The sequence below is a fragment of the Microtus pennsylvanicus genome, chromosome 1 (genome assembly GCF_037038515.1).
Source record: "Microtus pennsylvanicus isolate mMicPen1 chromosome 1, mMicPen1.hap1, whole genome shotgun sequence".
Taxonomy (NCBI): domain Eukaryota; kingdom Metazoa; phylum Chordata; class Mammalia; order Rodentia; family Cricetidae; genus Microtus; species Microtus pennsylvanicus.
In genome coordinates this window covers 61,770,643-61,796,482 of record NC_134579.1, presented here as the reverse complement: position 1 = coordinate 61,796,482, position 25,840 = coordinate 61,770,643, and the positions used below count along the sequence as shown (strand labels likewise).

The following is a 25,840-nucleotide window of genomic DNA, read 5'->3' as shown; positions in this document are numbered from 1 at the left end:
TTTAAAAATGTATTGTATTTATTTACTTGTCTGTGTAAGAGCTAGAGCATAGCCCTTAGTTCTCTCCTTCCACTATGGGTTCCAAGGATTGAAGTCAGTTCATTAGGTTTGGCAGCAAGTGTCTTTCCCCACTGAACCATCTCTGTGGCCCTTAGTGCACTTTGTATGACAGACAACTCTTGTGTGTGTGGTGGGTGCATGTGGACATCAGAGATCGTCAGCAATCTTTCTCAGTTGTTTCCCACCACATTTTGATTTTAAGTATTTGAAAATGTATCATTCTTTTCATGTATGGTGTGTGTGAGCGTGTTTCAGTGCCATGGTGTCCGTGTGACAGTTAGAAGCAGTGTTACGGGAGGTCCTCCCACTCCTCCAGCCTATCGCCGCTGAGATACCAGCCCCTTGGGGCGTGGTCTCTCTCCCTTTAAAAAAGCGGCCACTTCCCTCTCCTCTCTCTCTTCACTTCCTGCTCCGCCGGTGACTTGACTTCCTTCCTGGTTACGCAGAGGGCTGACAGTGATCTGTAAGTTTTTTCCCCTTTAAATAAATACCACCCTATTAATCATAATTCCAAACCGGTGTGGCATTGTTTGTGACTTACGCCTTCATTTGGCGCCCAACGTTTGGTTTTAGAACCTCTCCCGGCTCGCAGCCGCGAGTTCGGCTTGGCGGCCGGAAGTTCGGCTTGGCGGCCGCAAGTTCGGCTTGGCGGGCGCTTGTTCAGCTTGGCGGGAGCCCTTGCTTCCTCAGCCGCTGCCTGTGGATTTAAACTCCACAGGCCCACGTAGTCTCTGCCCGCCTGGTTTGCTCTTTTCTGAGTCGTTTTTAAATCCCCCTTGCAAGCACAGCTCTTAAGTGGCGCGAACCAGAGCACGCGGTTGCTGAAAGCTGCAACCCCTCAGGGTGACTCTGTCACGTGGAGGCATAAGCGGCTTCCAGGTTGCTCTTCTCTACCCCTGGATTCTGGTTTCTGGTTCCATCTCTGGAATTGATTTAATTACATTTACTTTGTTGAGCAACTTACATTTTCCAGTTTTTAACAAATACTAGGCGGACTCTGAAACAGGACCGTGTTTTCGTCGAGACTTGGCAACAGCGCCACCTGCTGGATAATAGGTAATATGGCAGTTCCCGTTTCCAACGCGAATTTTACTGTTCTGGTTACCAATACAATGGGTTATATCATGCAAGGTTTATATGACTATGGGGATAACTTAATTTACTGGTTACTAGGTTTTAGTATTCTTTTGCATATTCTATCATTTAGGAAGATCATGGCACTCCTAAGAACCATACAATCTTTACTAGAAACTCATGCAGGTCAGGAGATTAAGGATTCAAAAGAGACAATAATAAAAAGACTTGAAATGATTGAAGAAATGATTGGAGCTGGTGAACAGAGTAATAAGGCACAAGGACAGGATACAATGCCAACACCAGCTATTAGAACTGGCTTACCAAAGGTTTTAGCAGCATACCCTATACTTAATTCTGACAAAGCGTCAACTTCTAAAGGCTCAAAGGGAGTCAGAGAAGCTAGATGGACGCCAATAGCAATGAATGATCTAAAAGAAATTAAACAAGCTATTGTTAATTTTGGCTTGCACTCTGCATACGTAAAGGAAATGATAAGGACTTGGGCTTCTAATGCTAGAGCTACCCCCCATGATTTCCATCAGTTAGTGTCTGCAGTTTTAGATAATGGACCTTCCTTGATGTTTGGAATTTATTTTAGAGAAGAATCCAAACATATGGAACAGCAAGGAAGAGCAAAAGGTATTGAGGTTTCCCAAGACCAAATTCTTGGTGCAGGAGAATATGCTGATCCACAGGTCCAAGCTCTTTATGATGATGAAGTACTGTGTCTATGTCACCAAGCAGCTTTAAATGCTTGGAATAGGATACAAGATCCAGCAAAAAGGGTTGAATCATATACCAGAATTAGGCAGGGACAGAGAGAACCCTTTATTGACTTTTTGCAAAGATTAATTAAGGCTCTGGACATAGGGGTAACAGACCCAGAAGCTAGACGAATACTTCTTGAATCTCTAGCTTTTGAGAATGCAAACATAGAATGCAAAAAGATAATTGGGCCTTTAAAGTCTAGATCAGCACCTATGGATGAATGGATTCAGCATACGATGAATGTTGAGACGTTTAGCTATAACGATGAATCTTGGGTAGGAGAAGCGATTTCCACAGCAATGAGGAGACATCAAACTGCCAGGTGTTTTAATTGTGGTAAATTAGGACATCTGAAAAGGGATTGCAGGCACAGAATTTCTAGGAATATTATCTCCTCTGGGAATGACAAAGATAGGAGACCTAGGCCTTCAGGTATATGTAGGAGATGCGGTAAAGGCCGACATTGGTCCAATGAATGCAGGTCAACAACAGACAAACAAGGCAACCCGATACCGTCGGGAAACTCCTTGAGGGGCCTCTCGCAGGCCCCCAAGCCAACAGTGGCCCAGTCATTCCCAGTCACAGTGGAGAACGTGCCTCACCAAGAAAATTAAAAGCTCCAATTTCTGCTGTAAAAAGTAATACTGGTCTAAATGATGAAATCCATGTGGAGGATGAGTCAAAAAACCCAGTTGGACAGAGTAAACGTATATTTTGGCAGACTTCTATTAATGATCAAAGACCAAAGCTAAGAGTCTGTATAAATGGCACTTTTATTGAAGGCTTATTAGACACAGGTGCGGATGTAAGTATCATTACCCCAGAATCTTGGCATCCGAATTGGCCTCTTCAAGAGGTTGATGTTCAGTTCCTGGGAATTGGAACCCTATCTCGTGTAAAACAAAGCACAAGATGGGTTGAATGCATAGGGCCCGAAGGGCAAATAGGAAGACTAAGGCCATATATAGCCAATATTGCCATAAATTTATGGGGCCGTGACCTGCTACAGCAATGGAATACCCAGATTAACATTCCTGTAGTTCCAGGAACTCATAATTCTGGGAAGTATATGATGAGGTATTATGGAAAAAGGTCACTAGCCATTCAGGCTGTACAAGAACATACAGCAAATACCAAACCTTTAGAGGTACCAACAGCCCTACCTTTAAAATGGCTAACTGAGAAGCCAATATGGATCAAACAGTGGCCTCTAGCTGAAGATAAACTACAGGCATTGGAACAGCTGGTGCAGGAGCAACTAGATGCTCACCACATTGAAGAATCAACCAGCCCTTGGAATTCTCCTGTGTTTGTTGTAAAAAAGAAATCTGGTAAATGGAGAATGGTGACAGATCTAAGAGCTGTCAACAAAGTAATTCAACCTATGGGCTCACTACAATCTGGAATTCCTTTGCCTTCTCTGTTACCAAAAGGATGGCCTCTTATAGTTATTGATTTGAAAGATTGTTTTTTCACTATACCGTTACAAGAAAAGGATAGAGAAAAATTTGCCTTCACAGTGCCTACTTATAATAATTCTCAGCCCAATAGGAGATATCAATGGACTGTCCTCCCACAGGGTATGCTCAATAGTCCTACACTGTGCCAATATTTTGTAAGTAAGCCATTGGAAATAATTCGTAAACAATTCCCCAAGTCCATTATTTATCATTACATGGATGACATCTTGTTATCTGATTCAAATAAAGATACTTTAGAAAGGATGTTTGAAGAAGTAAAGAAAGTCTTGCCTAGGTGGGGATTACAAATTGCCCCTGAAAAGATTCAAAGAGGAAATTCTATTAATTACCTAGGTTACAGAATAGGGTTAGAAAAAATTAAAACGCAAAAGGCACAAATTAGGAGAGACCGGTTAAAGACTCTTAATGACTTCCAAAGATTGTTAGGAGACATTTCCAGTCTACGACCAGCTGTTGGGATAACACCTGATCTAATAGTTCATTTAAACAAAACCTTAGATGGTGATAAAGATTTGAATAGTCCAAGAAAACTGACAGCTGAAGCAGAAAAGGAACTGACAATGATTGAGGAAAAATTACAGGAGGCACATGTGGATAGGGTGAACCCAAATCTTAGCTGCATCCTAGTCATATTGCCTTCCAGAATTTCTCCTACAGGGATTCTAATGCAGAGGGAAGATATTATTTTAGAGTGGATATTTATACCTAATAAACCAAGTAAAAAATTAAAAACTTATGTGGAAAAAGTCTCTGAATTAATCATAAAAGGTAAGCTGAGACTTCGTCAACTAGCAGGTATAGACCCAGCAGAAATTATAGTGCCTTTTACTACTGAAGAAATAAAAAAGTTATGGGAAGACAATGAACCGTGGCAAAGAGCTTGTGCTAATTTTTTGGGAGAAATTAATAGCAACTATCCCAAAAGTGGTAGACTTAACCTCATAAAAAGAACTTCTTGGATTCTTCCTAGAATTGTACGTGATGCTCCAATAACTGGAGCCCGTACGTTCTATACTGATGCAAATAAATCAGGGAAAGCAGGTTACAAGTCAGATGAATTGAGTAAGGTGGAACAAAGCCCTTATAATTCTGTCCAGAAGGCAGAATTATATGCCATTCTTATGGTGCTAAGGGATTTTAAAGAACCTCTTAATATAGTTACAGATTCACAATATGCAGAAAGAGTTATCTTGCATATTGAAACCGCTGAATTTATACCAGATGACACAGAGTTGACTTCATTGTTTATCCAGGTACAAGACATAATCAGGAACAGGCTTTGTCCGATGTACATAACACACATCCGGTCCCATACAGGTCTGCCTGGTCCTCTAGCCCAAGGCAACGCTGAGATTGATCAATTATTGATTGGAAGTGTGTTGCAGGCCTCAGAATTTCATAAGAAGCATCATGTCAATAGTAAAGGCCTAAAGAAAGAATTTTCCATTACTTGGCAACAAGCTAAGGACATTATAAAGAGATGTCCTACTTGTTCTTTCTATAATCAAACACCGTTGCCTGCAGGGAGTAACCCAAAGGGCACTAAGAGAAATGAAATCTGGCAGATGGATGTGTTCCACTTTATAGAATTTGGTAAATTAAAATATGTACACCACACCATAGACACGTATTCAGGTTTTCAATGGGCTACTGCCCTGAGCTCAGAAAAGGCTGATTCAGTAATCACACATTTATTGGAAGTTATGGCCATCATGGGTATACCTGCGCAAATAAAGACAGATAATGGTCCAGCATATGTATCTAAGAAAATGAAACGCTTTTTTGATTATTATAATATAAAACACATTACAGGTATACCAAATAATCCTACAGGTCAGGCAGTTATAGAAAGATCAAATCGTACTATAAAGGATATGCTGAACAAACAGAAAGGGACCGAAAATACCCCCAGAAATAGATTACATAATGCTTTATTAACCTTGAATTTTCTTAACGCTAATGAGAAAGGAACGACAGCAGCAGAGAGACATTGGATAATGGAAAAGTCTGCTGAACTAAATCAACCGATTTATTTCAAAGATGTGCTGACCTCTCAGTGGAAGCCAGGAGATGTGCTACGTTGGGGAAGGGGTTTTGCTCTTGTTTCCACAGGAGAAGAAAAATTGTGGATACCATCAAAATTAATAAAGTTTCGATTTGAAGAAGAGAAACCTCTTGGAAAGGAGAAATGACAACTCATCCACAATGATTATATTCATACAGGTGGTAAGAAAAACATATAGAATGGGGGCAGGGTTCTGTTCTTATCTCCACAGGAAAACACTCATCTTTGAGAAATTCAAGGGACCCTGGATGTTTGGATACTGACAGATGGAAAAATACCTGCCCGATAGGAAATATCAAGAAAACTGAATGGGCTGTGTAAGTAATATTAAACCATATTTCTAAATTTATAAAGCTGGTTTTGAAGTTGGACTCTGGCTCAGTCCCTCTCCAATTCCAAGCCTGTTAGTAAGAGAAAAACCCAGAGTTTCTGGAGTTTCTGTCTCATGTCAAGAGCCATGATGTGGGACAGAAAGAAATATGAGTTTAGAAAACATCTTTGCTTTTCTTCATATCTATCATACTTTTCATTGAATATATCTATCATGTCTTTCATTGAATATATATATATATGTCTATATGATTAATGCTTAAGTTTTTCATAATGAACAATGAGTTTTTCCTGAAGTGACATTTGAAGTTTCCAGGAAGAAGATGGGGCCCCATAACAACAACTCCACCTGGTTGATATGACGTCATGATACTGATAGCGCTACAACAAGACCTGCTTTGGGTACCAGCTGCACAAGACAGTTCCAACTTGGTTATACAACATTTTGGCCAGACCGGCACAAAATACTCAGAGACTATTGGCAATATTAAAAGACTTGATCTTGAAATTTAACCATCATTTTACTTTCACAGGATCCCCCAGAAAGAACGTCGCCCCCATGACAGCTGGAAGTAATTCTAGAGGACGACGTCCCCTCTCCCAGTAAAGTTTGCCCTTGGGTTTAGGGACATCATTTAGGGGTTGATTATAATTAGTATATGATTGAGGGTTGGGGGAGGAATTTTATAAGCTCAGGGATCATTTTGAAAAAAAAAAAAAAAAAAGAGGGATGATGGGATAATAGATTTGTAATTGTGAGTTACTGTTTTTAGACAAATATATTGGTATAGATTCTTGTATATTGATACAAAGTTAAATTATATTGACTATTGTATGCATGCATTTTTCTACCTTGTTTAAAACATTTTTATGTATTGACATATATTGTATTGTATATATTTACCATATTGCTGTGTACATTTCTACCTCTGATTAAGATACTTATATAATGTTTGTGTATTGATATATATTTACCTACTGCAATGTATATTTGTACATTGTTTATATTTGGAGGTCATTGTCCTCATTTGTTTCACAGTTGTTTATTGTCTTAATCTTTAAGTTAGATAGATATTGAGAATTATATAGACTAACAGTCATCTAAGTTTGTTATTTATAATTAGACTAATCAGGTTCTTTAGATATATAGAGATTATACTCAGTATAGATAGATAATCTTCAACTTCTTCAAAGAGCTGTAGAAAATGGCCTTTAATCTAACTCAGAGTTTTGTGGTAGTGAGACACAATTGCTCCTGGCAACACTACTCTATTCCCGAGAGAATGTTGAGCACCAAAGACACTCCACCTGGAGCCTTTCCTTTTGGCAGAACTGGCCTTGGGGCAAAGAAATGCCCATACCTCAACCACTGACAAAGATACAGAGCATGCATCAATGGATAAAACAGGGCTGTCTTATCCTGCCAAGACAGGGTAAGATAGTTTTGAAAAGTTGCTTGCCTTTGAAAATGGTGTGTCAGTTATGTTAGGCCTTAGCCAAAGTTGGTTGCTTCAACACTGCTAATGTGACTTTGGGTGATTGCCTAGGTAGCTAGTTGTCTCTGTGATTTGTTGCATGTTTTGGAAGTTGTTTTACTGAACTTCCTAATTAACCAGGTAACATTATTTCCTTTCTCAGATCTTCGATGGGGTTGAAGACTATATAGATGTAGTTACTTTTCTCTCATGACTTGGCCAAGTTATTTATTATACAAGACCTAAGCTAGTTAGAATAGGATATTTGTACTTATTGTATATAATTTCATAGTAGGTTTAGAACTCTCTTATTTAAACAAAAGGGGGAGGTGTTACGGGAGGTCCTCCCACTCCTCCAGCCTATCGCCGCTGAGATACCAGCCCCTTGGGGCGTGGTCTCTCTCCCTTTAAAAAAGCGGCCACTTCCCTCTCCTCTCTCTCTTCACTTCCTGCTCCGCCGGTGACTTGACTTCCTTCCTGGTTACGCAGAGGGCTGACAGTGATCTGTAAGTTTTTTCCCCTTTAAATAAATACCACCCTATTAATCATAATTCCAAACCGGTGTGGCATTGGTGGCAATCTTTCTCAGTTGTTTCCCACCACATTTTGATTTTAAGTATTTGAAAATGTATCATTCTTTTCATGTATGGTGTGTGTGAGCGTGTTTCAGTGCCATGGTGTCCGTGTGACAGTTAGAAGCAGTCTGTGGAAGTCGATGCTCTCCCTTCACTGAGGGGTGCAGAGACTGAACAGTGCCAGGCAAGTGCTTGTACCTGCCGAGCTTTCCCACTAGCCCTCATCCAGAGATCCTTTCTCTAGCTCCTCAGCAGTGGGATTACAGCTGCACACTGCTGTGCCCAGCTCTTATGTGGGTGCTGGGATCTGACTCGGCTTCTCACGTCTCAGGACTTCCCCACCTCCTTTTTAAAAATGATGGTGCTGCCAGCGGTGGCGTCCGCACGCCTTTAATCCCAGCATTTGGCGGTCAGAGGCAGGTGGATCTCTGTAAATTCAAGGGCAGCCTGGTCTACAGAAGGAGTTCCCGGAACAGCCAGGGTTACACAGAGAAACCTTAACTTGAAAAAACTCAAAAAGAAAAAGAAAGAAAAGATATGTAGCAGCAAGCTTTTTTTTTTTTTGGATTATCTTTGGACCACCAGCCCACAAATAATGACCCAGAGACTTATTATTAGTTATGAATGCTTGGCCTTGCTTAGGCTTTTCTGACTAACTCTTATAATTTAAATTAACCTACTTTTATCAATCTATGTTCTGCCTTGTGGCTCGGCTGGTGAAATTATGCTCCTAGACACTTCCTCCTAGTATCTCAATCTCTCTCTCTGCCTAGAAGTCCAGCCTATAGCTCCTGCCTGGTTATTGGTCATTCAGCTTTTTATTACACCAGTCATAGCACTACATCTTCACACAGTGTACAAATATTCCATAACAGAGAAATATAGGTAAGCCAAGTGTGTTATTACTATGTTACAAATTACCCCCACGTTCAGTGACTCAATTTACTAAAGCAATACCTTTGTATGTTTGAGGTAGGTGATGAGGGGGAACTTGGAGAACGGGATGGACAGGGGAATGGGACAGATGGATGCCAGGTTTCCTTGTTGCTGAGGCTGTCCCAGAACCCCAGAACCTCCTGCCTCAGCCTTCCAAATTGATTAAAGACACGCTGGCAGCACTGATTACTTCAGTGTGTGTTGAAGGAGCTGCGGGCTGCGTTCCTGCTGCCCTGCTCGCGGCCACCTGGCTAGCTTGTGCCCCGAAATAATAACATGGAAACTATTCTTTTAAACACTGCTTGGCCCATTATATTTAGCCTCTTCTTGGCTAACTCTCATATCTTGCTTACCCCATTTCTAGTAATCTGTGTAGCACCACGAGGTGGTGTCTTACCAGAAAAGATCCAGCATGTCTGACCTGGCGGCTGGTTCCATCTCATCTGGCTCACCTCCCTTCTTCCCAGCATTCTGTTCGTTCTACTCCGCCTATCTATGTTCTGACCTATCAGGCCAAGCAGTTTTCTTTATTAATCAACCAGTGAAACAACAGATAGATAAAGACCCTTCTACATCAAGTGTGTGGGTGGTATTCTGCTGGCTGTGTTCTTCACTGAAGCCACGGTCACTCAGAGGCTTGAATTCTGATAGGAAGGTTCTGCTTCTTACTGTTCCCTTGGGCTCACAGCATAATTCAGTTCCCTTTCCCTTACTGGACAAAGATCCCAGGTCGTCATGGCTCGTGGTCAGAGACCATGTGGACCTTTCAACAGAATATCCTGTAGCTGGGCTGTGTGTTTCATCAGAGGCAGGAATTAGAGTGAGAACTCTTAGCCAGACTTACGGCTCTCAGCCAGGTGCAGTCTTTCTAACCTAAGCACGGAAGTGAGAGCACACTGCCTTTCTCCAGACATTGGACGCCTGGCTTACACAGAGCTTGCAGGCCAGCTCTCTGGATTATTGGATACATGCCAGAAGATGTCTGCCATAGTTAGTAATGTAATGGAGTCTGGATGGTCACCCAGTAGTGAGCTTTTTTGTCTGTTTTGTTTGCTTTTCAAGACAGGGTTTTTCTGTGTAGCTTTGGAGGCTGTCCTGGAACTTGCTTTGTAGACCAGGCTGGTTTCTAACTCATGAGATGTGCCTGCCTTTGCCTCCCAAGTACTAGGAGTAAAGGTGGCCACCTGAGACCTTTTATTTTTTATATGATCAAACAAATTTGATTTGATTGTTAGGGAATAAGAAGCATTTGGGTGCTAGGAAATGAACCACAGTGACCTAGACACAAAATAGAAAGGGTAAAGGGAGATTTGTTTGAGAGGTGGTACTGAAGGAAGGAAATACAAATTGACCCAGTCGTCACCCATATTTAAAATTCTGAAAATCTAGAGAAGAAATTAATTTGGGTCAGTTGGATTATGCATTTGGCTCAATATGCCCAGTATTTACTCGGGCTGTTCATATTCAACTAGCTTCAGAATGGAGGGATGGAAAGTAGAGGTAATGGTCTTTTTGGTATTCAGCATGTCGTCTCTCGCCACACTCGATCCTCATAGTTCTCAGAGCTGTAGTACACTGTCTCTGTCTTACAGTGGAAGAAAATGGAAGCAGAAATGAGTTGGCCAGGATCCCACAGCTTGGAAGACTTCTTATTTCTAGGTAGTTACTGCATAGAGATGTTAGAAGATAGGCTGTAAATGAGCGGATACTTATTGATGATAGTTTAACACATGGTTTGTCTCATGTTTTTCTAGGGCTCTGACTCATAACAAATATTTTTGAGCCTCTTGAGTGTGTGAGTCGCTCTCTTACTCAGTACCCATTTATGTGCATAGATGTAACACCCAGACGAGTGGAGCCTGGAAGCTCCCAGGGTTCATTTTCAGCGTCATTGAAAAAATCAGAAGAAAGAACCTCGTTGGTATTTGCAGACTGTCTCATGATGACCTTAAGAAAAAGTTGGTTGAATTTATTCCGTTAGCCTTAAATTGTCTTTCTTTTGGAGTCATTTATATTCATATATGGATTTTACTTAACATTTGTAGGGAAGATAGCATTCTTAATTCTGGAGCCTTCCTTTTTCACAGTGAATGGTAACAGTTCATAAGTAAATTTCCTCTTTATTTTCTCAGTGTCACCTTCAAGGGAAATTTGCAATTCTATAACTACACTGTCTGTTTTTTGAAGTGGACAGAAAGGAGCAAACCAAAGGAAGCACTGAAAGACAAGCTTGGGCATGTATAGTAGGGACTACCTTTTCTCAAAAGTTTTAAACATTTAAATATTTTTATTTTAGGCTCAAAAAAAACCCCCAGCTAGCCATGATGAACTAACAGGCAGATCTCTTTTCTTCCTTCCTTCTTTCCTTCCTTCCTTCCTTTCTTTTTGTTACTGGCCAATCAGCGTTTTATTAAAAATAATGCAAGTAACAGGACCATTGTCCCACAGCATTTCCCCCCTTTAAAAAAAAAACCTCTGAATCTAATATCCTTTGTTTAATTTTTCTCCTGACCATTATTTATAACAACTTGTAACCAGCATTCTAAACAAAGGAAAATATCCACAGTCCATTTTTAGGGAATGTGGGCATAGTTTTCCAGGTTACTTCCTGCTAATTGGGGGCACTGATAATCTTATGGGGACCTAAAAAAAAATTTAAGATTATGGTCAAGCCCTGAGTGGAAAATTCTGTGGGGCTTGATCATCTCAGCCAGCAGTCTTGAGGCTGTTCTGGAAGTAGAACTCAGACATCTGGACTATCCACTCCTATCAGAGATTTCTCTGGTGATCTTCCTTTATCAAACCTTATTTTTCTTAGCCTAGAATGAGTCCACAGCCTCTCATTTCCTGTGGAAACAAAAGCAAAACTTCTTCTCCAAAGCAACATATCTTTTGACTTCAATTTTGAAGTCAAGGCATTTACAAAATATTTATGTTTTATTAATCCAGCAGCATTTATATTCAAATGTCTTTTAGCAGCTGTTGTTCTTTCCTCAGCTGTCAAGCAATATAAAGACAGCATAATAGTATACAGTATCCACATTCTCTTGAGTGTTTTCCATCTTTACATGGCTTTATTTTAAACTCTGTTTCTTTTATTTTTATTTTTAATTTTTGGCTTTTGAGACAGGGTTTCTCTGTGTGTCTTTGTCCTGGAACTCAGTTTGTAGACCAGGCTGGCCTCCAACTCACAGAGATCCACCTGCCTCTGCCTCCCAAGTGCTGGGATTAAAGGCGTGCGCCACCACCACCCGGCTTTGTTTACTAATTCTTGTAATTTGTGTAGCCTAGAAAACGACTGTGGAACAAAAGGTCAGTACCTTTGCTCACAAGACATGCCTTGGAAGATAAGGATCATATCTCATTTGTCATATGTTTTGCTGTTTGTGATGAAATAAGGTCTCATGATGAAATAAAGTCTTGCTTGGCAGAGTCGGTAGTATTGCTTACTGCTTTTGACAAGATGTGTGTTTGAGCAAGACTTGAGGTTCTGGCCTTTAACACAGTCTATCTGTCCTCTGTGTAGGCGTCACTTGCCCTCGGTAGCCCAGTGGGATTTGCCTGAAAATCTGTGCTGTTGTTGCTCTGAGAACTGAAGTCTGTCATTTCCCCCCAGGAGTCTTCTGCTGCTGTCTGTGAACTCGTAGCTAATTTGCTAGCTTGTGAGTAGGGTGATCCTCAGACCGTTTACAGTTTCTAACACAATATCTGCTGGAGAGTAATACAATAGTAAAAATGATTAGTTTTGGTACTGGAATCAAACCAATGGACTTGAGCTTGCTAGATAAGTTCTCTACCACTGAGCTATGTCCCCAGCCCGATCCGTAGTTAAATATACATAATTACACATATTATAATGTTTGTATTTCATTTATATGGTCATTATTTATGATAAATCTATCTTTCACAAAATTTTACCTTTAAGTCCTAAGCTTCTACACATTCCACAAATACAAACAGTTCCTAAGCTAAAAAGAACCAGAGTTAGACACACAGGCTATTAACCAAAACTTAAGGCTTCATCCCTGTGATTCAGCACTGGCATGCCCTGATTTCATGCCCTCTTAAAGTTATGGATTGGAAGCTGGGCGGTGGTGGCGCACACCTTAAATCCCAGTGATTGGGAGGCAGAGACAGGTGGATCTCTGTGAGTTTGAGGCCAGCCTGGTCTACAGAGCTAGTTCCAGGACAGGCTTCAAAGTTACAAAAAGAAATCCTGTCTCAAAACACCTAAAAATTTTTAAAAAATTATGGATTGTAAGTTTCTCCTATATTTTAGCAAAAACTAAGCAGCATTTTGTTGCTTCTCCAGGAATGCTCACTCTTGTTAACTCCCATCTCTGATAGCACTGAGCAGTGCTGGCCTCACACTCACCTTGAAATTCCCATAGGCCTCTGGTCTCTGCCACTCTTCTCTCCATTGCTGATAACCCCTTCATTTCACCCTTGAACTTTCCTTAGAGTTCTCTCTCAGACCCTGTCCATCTCTTATCACTCGTGCACCTTGAGTAATCATCTTGTTTACAACTGTGTCTTCAAATATGCTGTATGCGCATAGACCAAGTGGACTGGAAGTTTCTGTCTGTATCTCAGCCATGCTGCCTAACCACGTACCTTCCTTTGTGCCCCTTTTAGGTCCTTAAGGCCACTGTGAAAAAATTTTTCCCCCCAAGACAGGGTTTCTCTGTAGCTTTGGAGCCTGTCCTGGAACTAGCTCTTGTAGACCAGGCTGGCCTCGAACTCATACCACCCCGCCACTGTGCAAATTACCAGCAAATGCAAATTCCTCTGTGACCCATTTTGGTGCCTAGGTATTGCAGCTGGAATCTAGCTTTTACCTTTGTCTCTTGTCTCTCTTCTGTCCCTTTCTCGTTTTATACCTAGTCAGTACTAGGTCCTATCTCCCTGTTACCGTAGAGTTCTGTACATATAGCCCCTGTTACCATAGAGTTCTGTACTTTGTTTAATGACATATCCTTTTTAGACAAGTATCATATCTATTCTCTCATCTGTGGTTCCTAGATTGCATATAGATACATAAAATTATCCTGTGAATGTGATGTGAAAGTAGAAGCAAAACTACTTAGTGGGCCAAAGGGTACTGATGGGGGAAGGGTGTGCTCAACATATAATATATACTTGTACAAAAACTAGAAAAGTGAAAGAAGAACCGGTAGTGGTGGCGCACGCCTTTAATCCTGACACTTGGAAAGCAGAGGCAGGTGGATCTCTGTGAGTTTGAGGCCAGCCTGGTCTACAAGAGCTAGTTCCAGATAGCCAGGGTCACACAGAGAAACCCTGTCTTGAAACAAACAAAAAAAAGTGAAAGAAAAGGAAAGTCTTTTTAAACAATGTGGACCGCAGCTAATACACTCAGGTTGTTTCTGTGTTGTAGTGGCAGAGACTTGCTACAGTGTGACAATGTGTTCTCTCTCTCTCTCTCTCTCTCTCTCTCTCTCTCTCTCTCTCTCTTTCTCTCTCTCTGTGTGTGTGTGTGTGTGTGTGTGTGTGTGAGTGTGTGATGTGATGTGTTTCTTCTGGGGTTAGTTACAAATCTCAGGTGGAAAGATGCTACCTTTATATATCCCTTACTTTTCAGAGTACTTTATGTCCAGTAAGAATCATTAATTCTTTTTTTTTATTGAGGGGAGTTAAGACAGGGTTTCTCTGTGTAGCCCTGGTGTCCTGTAACTCGCTCTGTAGACCAGGCTGGTCTCAAACTCAGATATCCACCTCTCTGCCTCCTGAGCTGGAATTAAAGCCTTGTGTCATCACTGCCTGGGGAATTATTTGTTCTTAAATGAACATATCTGAAAGTATTTAAAAGCAAGCTTAGTTTTAGACATTTCATGTTTCTTAAGTCTGAAAGGTTAACAGTTACTATGTTGGTCAGGCATGGAGCCTAACACCTGTGACCCTAGCCCTCAGGGAGTTGAAGTGGGAGGGATCACACATTCAAGGCTAGCCTAGGCTACCTAGCAAGACTGTCTCAAAATAAAAACAAACAAAAAAGAAATGTATAGTAGTAATGGAGATTCAGATCTGAAACAGTTGTTGTCTAGGAGGGAGTGTCAGACGAAACATATTAATACCACTTTGTAATTTAGTTAAGCAGCTCTTGAAAAGTTTCATAAACTTTAAAACCTTTCAAATGAATAAAAACATCACACAGTAATGCGATCCAGAGTCTCACTCTACAGTTTAACTATTGTACAGTGTGAATAGGCTGGGAATGTACACCATGGATCTTTACATTCAGTTTTGCAGTTTTTTCTTCTCAAGACAGGGTTTCTCTGTAGCTTTGGAACTTGTCCTGGAACTTGCTCTGTAGACAAGGCTGGCCTCAAACTCACAGAGATCCACCTGTCTCTGCCTCCTAGGTACTAGGATCAAAGGCATGCACCACCACCGCCTAGCTCCGAAATTTTACATTTTTAATATTGAATATATTTTATGCACTTATCCATTAAAAAAAGCCCATGGAAGTTTTAGAACTAGAAAAACAGTCAACTTCTTGTCCTCTTTGATCACTCTTGCCCATTTCCTGCAGTCAGTCCTTCCTTATAGTTCTGTCTTCATGTTAAACCATACCTGGGTGTGCACACGTACAAATACCACTTAAGTTATTATTTCATTATTAATATATTTTGGGGGTATTGCACATGCATGCTGGTGCCTGAGAAGGCCAGAGGCATTGGATCCCCCAGACTAGAGTTAAAAGCAATTGTTAACCACAATTGCTGGGAACAGAACTCCTGACCACTGGGAGAGCAGTAAGTGCTCTTATCCACCAAGCCATCCCTCCAGTCGCCTTCACCAGCTGTTTTCATAGACAGCTTCCAGGACCAATTCCAAGGACACGGTACGCTGAAGAGATGAGAAATATACCCGGTCCGCTAAGCAGTGGGCTACTGCAGCATGGAAGGTAACTTCTTCGCAGTTCAGTTTACAGGGTCTGGTTCTTATCACCTGGCTAGTAGAACATAAAAGAGCGCATGATAAAATCTGTTATGTAGTGTTTTCCTCAATTCAGAACCAGATTGTCTCAATAGTAAAAGTTCGTTATCTATACTTCTAATGAGAGTGGAGCATGAGCCCTGGAGGATCACACACAGGGTCACAGGCTTTCATCAGATATTTCCTAAGAGGTGCTTGAGACCAGCAATGTTTCAGGTTGGGAGGTTTCAGATTTTGGTGTATGCTTGTGGCTTTACTGGTGATATCCCTTAATCCCTTTGGGTTTGGGATTTTTGAATTGGGGGGTGCTAGCTTGTTTAAGGAGTTAGCAGGGAAGAAACGTGAACAAAAAGATGTTCGGGTCCAGCGCGATGTTAATGCTGTATGCCTGTCATCCCCACACTTGGGAGACAGAGGCAGGGGAGTCAGGAGTCTAAGGTCATCCTTGGCTGCATAATGACCCTGAAATCAGTCTGGGCTACAGGGAGATGATGTTTTCCAAACAAAACATTTGAGTTCCACAACATCTTCCAATGGTCACCAGGTAACACAGTTGTTCCACGTGAATAGAGCCACCTGCCTCTGCCTCCCAAGTGCTGGGATTAAAGGCATGCGCCACCACCACCCAGCTATGATAAATTTTTTTTACATTTTTTATTGATATTTATTGAGCTCTATATTGTTGTCTGCTCCCCTCCCTGCCTCTCCCCTCCCCCCTCCCCCCTTCAGCCCTCCCCCAAGGTCCCCATGCTCCCAATTTACTCAGGAGATCTTGTCTTTTTCTACTTTCTACTTCCCATGTAGATTAGATCTATGTAAGCCTCTCTTAGTGTCGCATTGTTGTCTAAGTTCTCTGGGATTGTGGTTTGTAGACTGGCTTTCTTTTATGATACAATTTTTAATGGCTTGCTTTAATTAATTTTTGGTGTGTGCATGTAGGTGTGCACGTGCATGCGTGTACAGGTGCTCCCATGTGGGCATGTGATGGCCAGACATTGGTGTTAGGTGTCTTCTCCATTGCTTTCTACTTTTTTTCTGTGTGTGTGTATAGACACAAGCATGAGTGTGTGCCATGGCATGTTTGGAAGTCAGGACAACTTGTTGGAATCACATTGTTTCCTTCTACAGTGCAGGTCGAACACCTGAAACTCTTACCACAGATTTGTTGGCCAATATCTTTCCCTACTGAGCTAGATCGCCAGCCCCTACCTCATTCTGGGACCTGGAGCAAGACTGACTGGAATCTTTCCATTTCTTCCCAGCACTGGGATTATAGGCGCGTGCAGCCACCATCCAGCTTTTACACGGGGGGTGGGGGCTGGGAGGTGGGGGGATGTCTGAACTCAGGTCCTCAGTGCACGGCAACCACTTAACCCACTGAGCTATTTCTTCAGCCCCTCCTTGATAGCTTTAACACTTCTGTGATTTTGCTAGTAAGTATACTTAAGATTTTAGGAAAGTTTCTCCCCATCATCCACTTGTAGATAGTCTGGGGGAGTCCAGCCGCAGTACTTTTAGGACTGCCACCAGCTAGGGAGGACGCCTACAGGCAGAGGCTTGGTGTGGAGAACCTGACTGAGAAGCAGTTCCCCAAATGGTGAATCATGAAATAGCTTGATCCTTTGAGGAAGTAACTTCTGTGTTCTAGCTCAGGCTTTGCGGATTTAGAGAGAGTGCAAGAGTCAGGGTATGGAGTTCTGGCCCTGGACAAAGAAGAACAGAAACAGTTCCGGGAAAACGATTTTGTGTTAAGTGCCCAAAGCAGAGGAAGGCTCTTCAGGAACTCATTTTGGGGTCGTTGTTTTAAATACAACACACAGAGTGTATTTGTTTCTGTATTTATGCAGTTTTATATTTGAAATATTAGTAAGAAGTGGACTATTGTACTTGTTTTGAAGAAATTTGGTAAATTAAAATCCTATAAATAAAATTTTGGAGGAGGGGATCAGGGACCTCAATGAATCTGTTTATTTTTCTTCTGAAGAGTTTGACTTTCTTTTTTTTTCTGGTGTTTTGACACAGGATTCTCTGTAGCCCTGGCTGGCCTGTCTTTCCTTATGTTGACCGGACTGCCTTTAAACTCACAGAATTCTCCTGCCTCTGCTTTCCTGAGGGCAGAGACTAAAGGCACACATGACTGTTGATGTCTCTGCAGCTGTTTGCGAACCTGCACAGCTGCCTCGCTGGGATTTCTTCTTACCGCTCACTAACTTTAGTTTTCTTCTCTCTTTCAAACAGCGACCACATGGAAAATGTTTATGGCTATTTAATGAAGTACACCAACCTCGTCACTGGGTGGCAGTACAGGTAAATTGATTCCCTATCTCGTCAACTTCCTAAGAGATTGGGAGCTGATTGATGTAGACATCAGTACAAATAGCTGGGAGCCTTTTAGAGAAAGGTCTACCTTATCTCTCCTACAAGTGGATGGTATTTTCCTTAGGTGGAGAGGTTGACATATGTCCAAGTGGCAGCTTCTAACTCTCAGAAATATCATTAAGAATAGAGTGCTGCATTCACTTGCCATGTGTTTTTACTGTGTGCAGAGGTGAGGAAAATGGGCATTTGTGCTTGATTCTCAAAACTCTGTGACCTTCGAGGGTTAAGTAGGCAGCCTATAGCCACACAGGCAGTGGGTGAGCAGGGCCTGGATCTCTCAAGTGCATGTGGACTTCACAGTTTCAGGCAGAGGTATTAAGCTTTTACTTTTTAAATTGAAATTAAATATATAGGATTTAAAGCATCCAACTCAGTGTTTTTTAAATATAGTCACCATTTTGTTCAATTGTAACAATCACCTATCTCCAGAACCTTCCTCATCGTCTCAATCTAAAACTCTGTGCCCTTTATATAATAGTATCCCTCCACAAGCCTTCACCCTACTTTGGTCTCTGGATTTTAATACTTCTGCCCCACGTCCATGGAGCATACAATATGTGACCTTTGTGTGACTTTTTATCTCGGTCTGCATAATTTCAAGATTCACCTGTATGAATCTAGACTTGTATCACAACTTTGAGGTTTTTTTTTTGTTGTTGTTGTTGTTTCTTTTTTTCTGAGACTGGGTTTCTCTGTGTGCCCTAGAACTCAGTCTGTAGACCAGGCTGTCCTCAAACGCAGAGGTCTGACTGCTTCTGCCTCCTGAGTGCTGGTAGTAAAGATGTGGGCTACCACCACCCAGCTCTTTGATGGTTTTTATTTTATTTTTATGTTATATGTGAATGTGTATGAGTACACCCCTGTGTACCTGAATATCACAGCAAGCATGTGGAGATTAGAGTCAGTTCTGTTCCCATCGTGTGGTGCCCAGGAATTGAACTGACTTCCTTAGACTTGATAACACTCCCTTATCCACTGAACCATTTTGTTGGCCCAATTTTAAAAATTAATTGTGTGTGTGTGTGTGCGTGTGTGTGCGCGTGTGTGCGCGCACACACGCATGCACACACCAAGCCATCTAACTTAGGGCATCACACTGGCAGAAGTACCTTCACCCAATACGCCGTTCCCTGATCCATACCATTATTTAAAGACCAGTAATAGTCCAGTGTGTATATATGCCTTTGTTTATTCATTCATCTATTGATGGACATTTGGGTTGTCTCTACCTTTGGCAATTGTAAATAATGCTTCTGTAAATGGTTTGCCAGTATCTGTTCAAGTCTATGTTTTGTGTCTGTTCCAGGAAGTAGACTAATGGATGATACAGCACAGTGTGTGTGTGTGTGTGTGTGTGTGTGTGTGTGTGTGTGTGTGTGTGTGTGTGTGTTTTAAAGAAATGAGCTGTGGCTGGGCATGGTGGCATACAACTTTAATCCCAGCACTCAGGAGGTCAAGGCAAGAAGATCTCTCTGTGAATTAGGCCAGTCTTGTCTACATGTCGAGGTCCTGGACAGCCAGACTATATAAAGAGATCCTGACTCAAAAGACGAAAATAAAATAAATGAGCCCTTTCTATGTGGCCCAGGCTGAGTCTGAGCTCTTGAGCCTCAGCATCTGGAGCGACTAGGACTACAGATATTGCCCTTGTGCCTGGTTGTCCCCTTCTGCTCTGCCCAGCAAAGTTCCGTGCACAAGGTTCTAATTCTCTGCCTCAGCTGTCGGGGTCCTCCTGTTTCTGCCTTGCTGGGATGATAGGCATGCACAGCATGCGAGACTTTTCATGTGGGTGCTGATTTGCTGTCAGCTCCTCATGCTTGCAAGCACACGTGCTTACTCATTGAACCATTCCCCAGCCCTCAAATGCTCTCTAAAGTACTTAAATTAAAATTGGTAAATAAATAATTTTGAGTCTAAGGTCTATTTTAGTAGACAATTTATTTTCACAAAACCGTGTATCACATTGTTTCTAATTCACATGCATTTGGAGAATTCTGCTTTTAATATGATAGGATAATTCAAGTTGCTTTCTTTCTACCTTAAACAACACAGACTAGGATTAATGTTTTTCAAACATGTCATAGAAATAAAGACAAAATTTTTTTATAAAAAGATCTGTTGTCCTATTGAAATTTGGGATCTTAGTTGATGCATCCTAAACTATCTAGTCTGTAACTGAATCAGAACATCAAATTCTTTTCCAAAGTCCACCAGTGTTCCATTAAATTCTTTGCCAAGGAATATCAGCATTTCATCATTTAGTCTCAGGTTCCCTGTGTTCTGTGTCTCCAGTTGCAGTCTTTTCATTTTTAAACAAGGTAAGTAACCTTCACTTGTGACCTATCTAAAGATACAGTCACAACATCTTTCTAAGTGTATGGTTCACTGGTTAAATCGTAGATCAGATTCATTCCTTTAAAATTCATATTGATTACTGAGGGTTATTTTTTTTAAGAGTGATTATTATTTTATGTGTATGTGTGTAAGTACCTGTAGAGACCAAAAAAGGGCATTGGATCCCACTGGAAATGGAGTTATAGGTGATTTTAATAATATCTGTTGGGAACCAAACTCAGGTCATCTGCAAGAGCACTATGTCTCTGCAATTCCCATAGTCATTTTTATCTGGCGTCATACCAGCCTAGAGTTCATATTTGGCATAACAGGTCTCCCTGCCCTCTTGTGCAGTTTATCAGGAGAGTGTCCATCTAAAGAAGGGGTGCGTACTGTGTTCTTCCCTGGGAAACACTTCTCCTGGGGCTTGAGAAGGAGCTCGGATGGAGTGTCTGCCCAGGGTATGTGAGGCCCTGGCTTTGATCTCCAGCACCACAGAAATTACGTAAAATAGATGTTTCTCCCTCAGCTCTGTGGCTTGTGCCTTATTTATTTATTTATTTATTTTTGTTATGTTTTTGTTTTGTTTTTGAGACAAGGTTTCTCTGTAGCTTTGGTGCCTGTTCTGGAACTCGCTCTTGTAGACCAGGCTGGCTTCAAACTCACAGAGATCCACCTGCCTCTGCTTCCCGAGTACTGGAATTAAAGGCATGCGCCACCACTGCCCAGCTGTCTTGTACCTTTATTAAATGTGTCCAATTTTAAAGTAACTTTTGTCCTAGGAAATTTGGTGTAGTTCCTGGTTTCCTTCTTGCCATGCTTTAGTTTTAATCTAGTTTAGTTTTCCAATGAAAGCCCACTATAACTTTTAAATGCTTGCAGTTTGCTTGCTTTAGTTTCGCTAGGACAAATGTTTAAAATTCATCACTTTCTTAACTTCATTGCAGGTTTTTTGTTTTAAACAATGAAGCTGGGCTATTGGAGTACTTTGTGAATGAACAGTCTAGAAATCAGAAACCCAGAGGTACTTTGCAGCTTGCAGGCGCTGTGATCTCGCCCAGTGATGAGGACTCCCACACCTTCACAGTGAATGCTGCCAGCGGGGAGCAGTATAAACTCAGAGGTAAACGGGGCGGTGGTGGTGCTCACCTTTAATCTCAGCACTTGGGAGGCAGAGGTAGGCGGATCTCTTGAGTTTGAGGCCAGCCTGGTCTACAGAGCTAGTTCTAGGACAGCTAGGGCTGTTACACAGAGAAACCCCGTCTCAAAGACTAAAATAAGTAAATAAACTCAGAGGTAGGCCGACCTAGTGCTGCGACCCTCTCCACAGTGACAGCTCTACTCTAGCTGCGTTCCCATGCATTGGGTACAGGAGCTGCTGTCGCTGCTGACACACTACTCCATAGCCTCAGAACTGCTCTGAGTGAGGGTTTATGGAATCTGTCTTAGTAATTGTTCAAGTTGGCAATGAATGAGTCTGTTTAGTGATGGGCCTTCTAAAAACGGTTTTGTAGATGAAACCCCTACAACCCATATAACCTAGACTTGTTTAAATAATACCATTTTATGTCTGCCACAGGGAATTTTTCCTTTTTGCCCATTGTCTTCTTGACATCTTTTAGTGACTAATATATTCAATTGGGGTTTGTTAAAATGTTCATATTCATGGGGGCTGGAGAGGTGGCTCAGAGGTTAAGAGCACTGGCTGCTCTTCCAGAGGTTCTGAGTTCAATTCCCAGCAACTATCTCGTGGCCCAGAACCATCTATACTGCGATCTGGTGCCCTCTTCTGGCATATAGGCAGAACACTGTATACATATTAAATATTTTTTTAAATATCCATATTCATTATGATACAGTATAACTTTGGGTTTGGTTTTGGGTGTTCATATTGGTTTTTTATAAAATTGGAATCCTGTTCAGGGTGATATGACCATCACTTGGACTTCTTTAGATAGGGTCTTGCTGTGCAGCCTAGGCTAGCTTTAAATGCTTGTCCTCCACCTCTGAGTAATAAAATTACAAGCTCTTGCTGCCATACCTGGCTTATAACTTCTATGTAGATAAATTTATGAAGAAATATGTGGTTTTTACTTAATAAGTACACATAAAGTATAGATAGTGGCTATCCTAACTGACTATTTTGCTAAGATCTGAAAGGATTGCTAATACTTCAGATTCTTTTTTTTCTTCTTATTTTTATTTACTGTTCATTGGTGTTTTCCTGCATGTCTGTGTGAGTGTATCAGATCCCCTGTAACTGGAGTTATACACAGGTGTGAGCTGCTATGTGGGTGCTGGGAATTGAACATGAGTCCTCTAGAAGAGCAGTCAGTGCTCTTACCCACTGAGCCATCTCCAGCCCCAGTACTTAGATTCTAAATTGAGGTTGTCTCTTTAAATAAGGATATTTCAGCTGGGCAGTAGTGGTGCACACCTTTAATCTTAGCACTCAGGAGGCAGAAACAGGCAGATCGCTGAGTTTGAGGCCAGCTTGCTCTATAGGCCAAGTTCCAGACTAGCCAGGGATACACAGAGAAACTTTGTCTCAAAAACTGAAAAAAAAAGCCGGGCGGTGGTGGCGCACGCCTTTAATCCCAGCACTCGGGAGGCAGAGGCAGGCGGATCTCTGGGAGTTCGAGGCCAGCCTGGTCTACAAGAGCTAGTTCTGGGATTGGCACCAAAGCTACAGAGAAACCCTGTCTCGAAAAACCAAAAAAAAAAAAAAACTGAAAAAAAATAAATACATACATACATACACACATACTGCCGTAAGGAACTCAAGACCTATTGCCTCATGTCCTTACCTGGTTTGTTCTGTCCTCCTTAGGCAGTTTTCACTTCTAGCAAAGGCAACACTTTAGTCTTTCCTATCTTCCCCTCCGTCAGTGACATTTTCTGTAAGGAAAGTAGAACTAGCCTTTGCTGTCTACTCATCCATCTTTTGTACTGTGGACAATTAATTGTGTTCCCCAAATAAATATGAAAATAAGTAATGTGTATATTCTTTTTATCAGCCACAGATGCTAAAGAGCGGCAGCACTGGGTCAGCAGACTGCAGATCTGTACACAGCACCACACAGAAGCTATTGGAAAGGTATGTGGCTTTGTACACAGTGTCGGTATACAAAGTGGGAGAAATGTGAGCGTTATACCTTTTTCCCTCCTGAGACACGGTTTTTCCGTGTAGCTCTGGTTGTCCTGGAACTCACTCTGTAGACTAGACTGGCCTCAAACTCACAGAGATTCACCTGCCTCTGCCTCCCAAGTGAGTGCTGGGATTAAAGGCATGCGCCACCATCGCCCACTATTCTTTTACATTTAGACACGGGGCCAGTGATGTGGGGTGATTTGCCATTAAGGTTAATGACCTCAGTCTGATCCCAGAGACCACATGGTTGAAAGAATTGACCTTGAGAACTGACCTCTTATTTTCATGTATGTTCTGATGTTCATATGCATATATACATACAAATTAAATGAATGTTTATAAAAATACATTGAGATACCATTTGTATACCGTAAAGTTTGCTCTTTTAAAGAGTATAATCCCATGGTGTTAGTGTAGTTACAAGATTATACAACCTTGGCAGAATATTTCTATCAAGCCCCTAGGCAGCCCTACATAGTCAACACTGTTCTCTCCTTCCCATACCCATACTTGTTTGCTTGGACGTCTAAGCATGGTTTATTGTGTCAGCTTTTTCCACTTCAAGGTTCATCTACACTCACATGTACCAAGCAGTTCTCCTCTCAGTCCCCCACCTGCTAGGGTCTACTGTGCTCCTGGTGGCTGGCCTTGTAAAGTACCCATTTGCTTCAGTTCTCCAAGTGCTAGGGTATAGGGATAGGCCACATTGCCAGCTTGTGGGTTCTTTCTTTCTTAGATGCTTTCTTTGAATTTGTTTTTTTGAGACAGTATCTCACTCTAACTCAAACTGGCTTAGAATTTGCCATGTAGCCCCGGGTGGTCTTAAACCTTAAATTCTTGGCAATCCTGTGTTAACACTGCCCTGCCCCCTTTTTTGAGACTGGTTCTCATGTATCTCTTGCTGCCCTTACAATGTAGCTGAAAGTGACCTTTAACTTCTGCTTTTCCTGCCTCTATCTTCCAAGTACTAGTATATAAGCATGTTTTACCACATTGGGTTTATATGATGCTGGCAGTCAAATCCAAGGCTTTGTGCATGTTAGGCGAGCCATTCTACCAGTTAGGGCACATCCCCAGCACTCCTCCTGTTTCAGCCTTTTCTGTGTGTGTGTGTGTGTGTGTGTGTGTGTGTGTGTGTGTGTGTGTGTGTGTGTGTGGTGTCTGAACCTGTTTATCTTCCTCAATCCCTCTTTTTTTTCATTTTGGCCTGGAACAGCTCCCTGATTTGGGTAGGCTAGCTAGTCAGTAAGCTCCAGGGACCCGCTGGTCTTTTCCTTCCCAGCAGGCCTAGCTGTTTTCTGTAGGTGCAGGGGATCTGAATTCTAGTCCCCATACTCAGGCAGCAAACGCTTAGCTATTTGCCCACTCTACTTGCCTCAGCCTTCCAGGTGATAGGATTACAGGTGTGAGCACCTGGATCTGGCTTATTTTTATTTATAGATGCTATGAATCATGTTAACTAGGGTTTAAGGTTTTGGATGAACATTATTTCAGGTGTGTGTGCATTGGCATACAGGCGGAGGCCAGAGTTCAGGGTCAGTGTCTTCAGTCACTCTCCAGCTTGTATTTTGAAACTAGCCTCTTAAAATAAATCAAACAAAACATCGTATTTAGGTCCGATGCCTAGTCTCTAGGAAACACAATGTAATATTTTACTCATGGTGCCAACTGCTAGTCAGTGATAGTGAGCAGAAAGTACCAGACTGTTCCAAAGGACACCTAATTGTTTCTTTAGGAGATGTAGTATATTACTGCTTACAGAATATATATATATATTTTTTTCTTTGTCTTAACAATGTTTAAAATAAGAAATCAGAAAAATCTTGTTCTTCTAATAGACTTTCAAAAAATATATAAAAATTCTTTGAGAATGACATACTGGAAACTTCAATTTTCTAATCTTTGAATAGCATACAATTAATCTTCAGGAATTTGTCTAAGTCAAATCTGATGTTAATATATTCTCAAAATTCTACATGTATAAAGCCTGAAGTATATGGTAATTTAATGGCAAGAGAACCAAAAATTTAAAAAGCAAAAGAGACATTACTTTGTTTTTCTGACAGAATAACCCTCCCCTGAAGTCACGGAGCTTCTCGCTTGCATCTAGTGGTAATTCTCCCATATCCCAGAGGAGACCGAGTCAGAATGCCATTTCGTTTTTTAATGTGGGACATTCCAAACTGCAGTCAGTGAACAAAAGAGCTCATTTGCATCCAGACCATCTTGTGGAAGTCAGAGAAGTAAGTATG

General features: G+C 41.5%; 1 protein-coding gene across 2 annotated transcripts in view; it reads left to right on the top strand.

Annotated features, from left to right (window-relative positions):
• Window positions 1-25,840, top strand: part of Osbpl11 (oxysterol binding protein like 11) — a 77,234-nt gene that overhangs the window by 12,156 nt on the left and 39,238 nt on the right. For both annotated transcript variants that reach the window (XM_075965912.1, XM_075965903.1), the window contains exons 2-5: window positions 17,963-18,031; window positions 21,385-21,560; window positions 23,455-23,534; window positions 25,655-25,831. In XM_075965912.1, coding sequence (XP_075822027.1) covers window positions 17,970-18,031; window positions 21,385-21,560; window positions 23,455-23,534; window positions 25,655-25,831 — 495 coding nt within the window. In that variant the 5' untranslated portion in view covers window positions 17,963-17,969. The remainder of the gene's footprint in view (window positions 1-17,962; window positions 18,032-21,384; window positions 21,561-23,454; window positions 23,535-25,654; window positions 25,832-25,840) is intronic.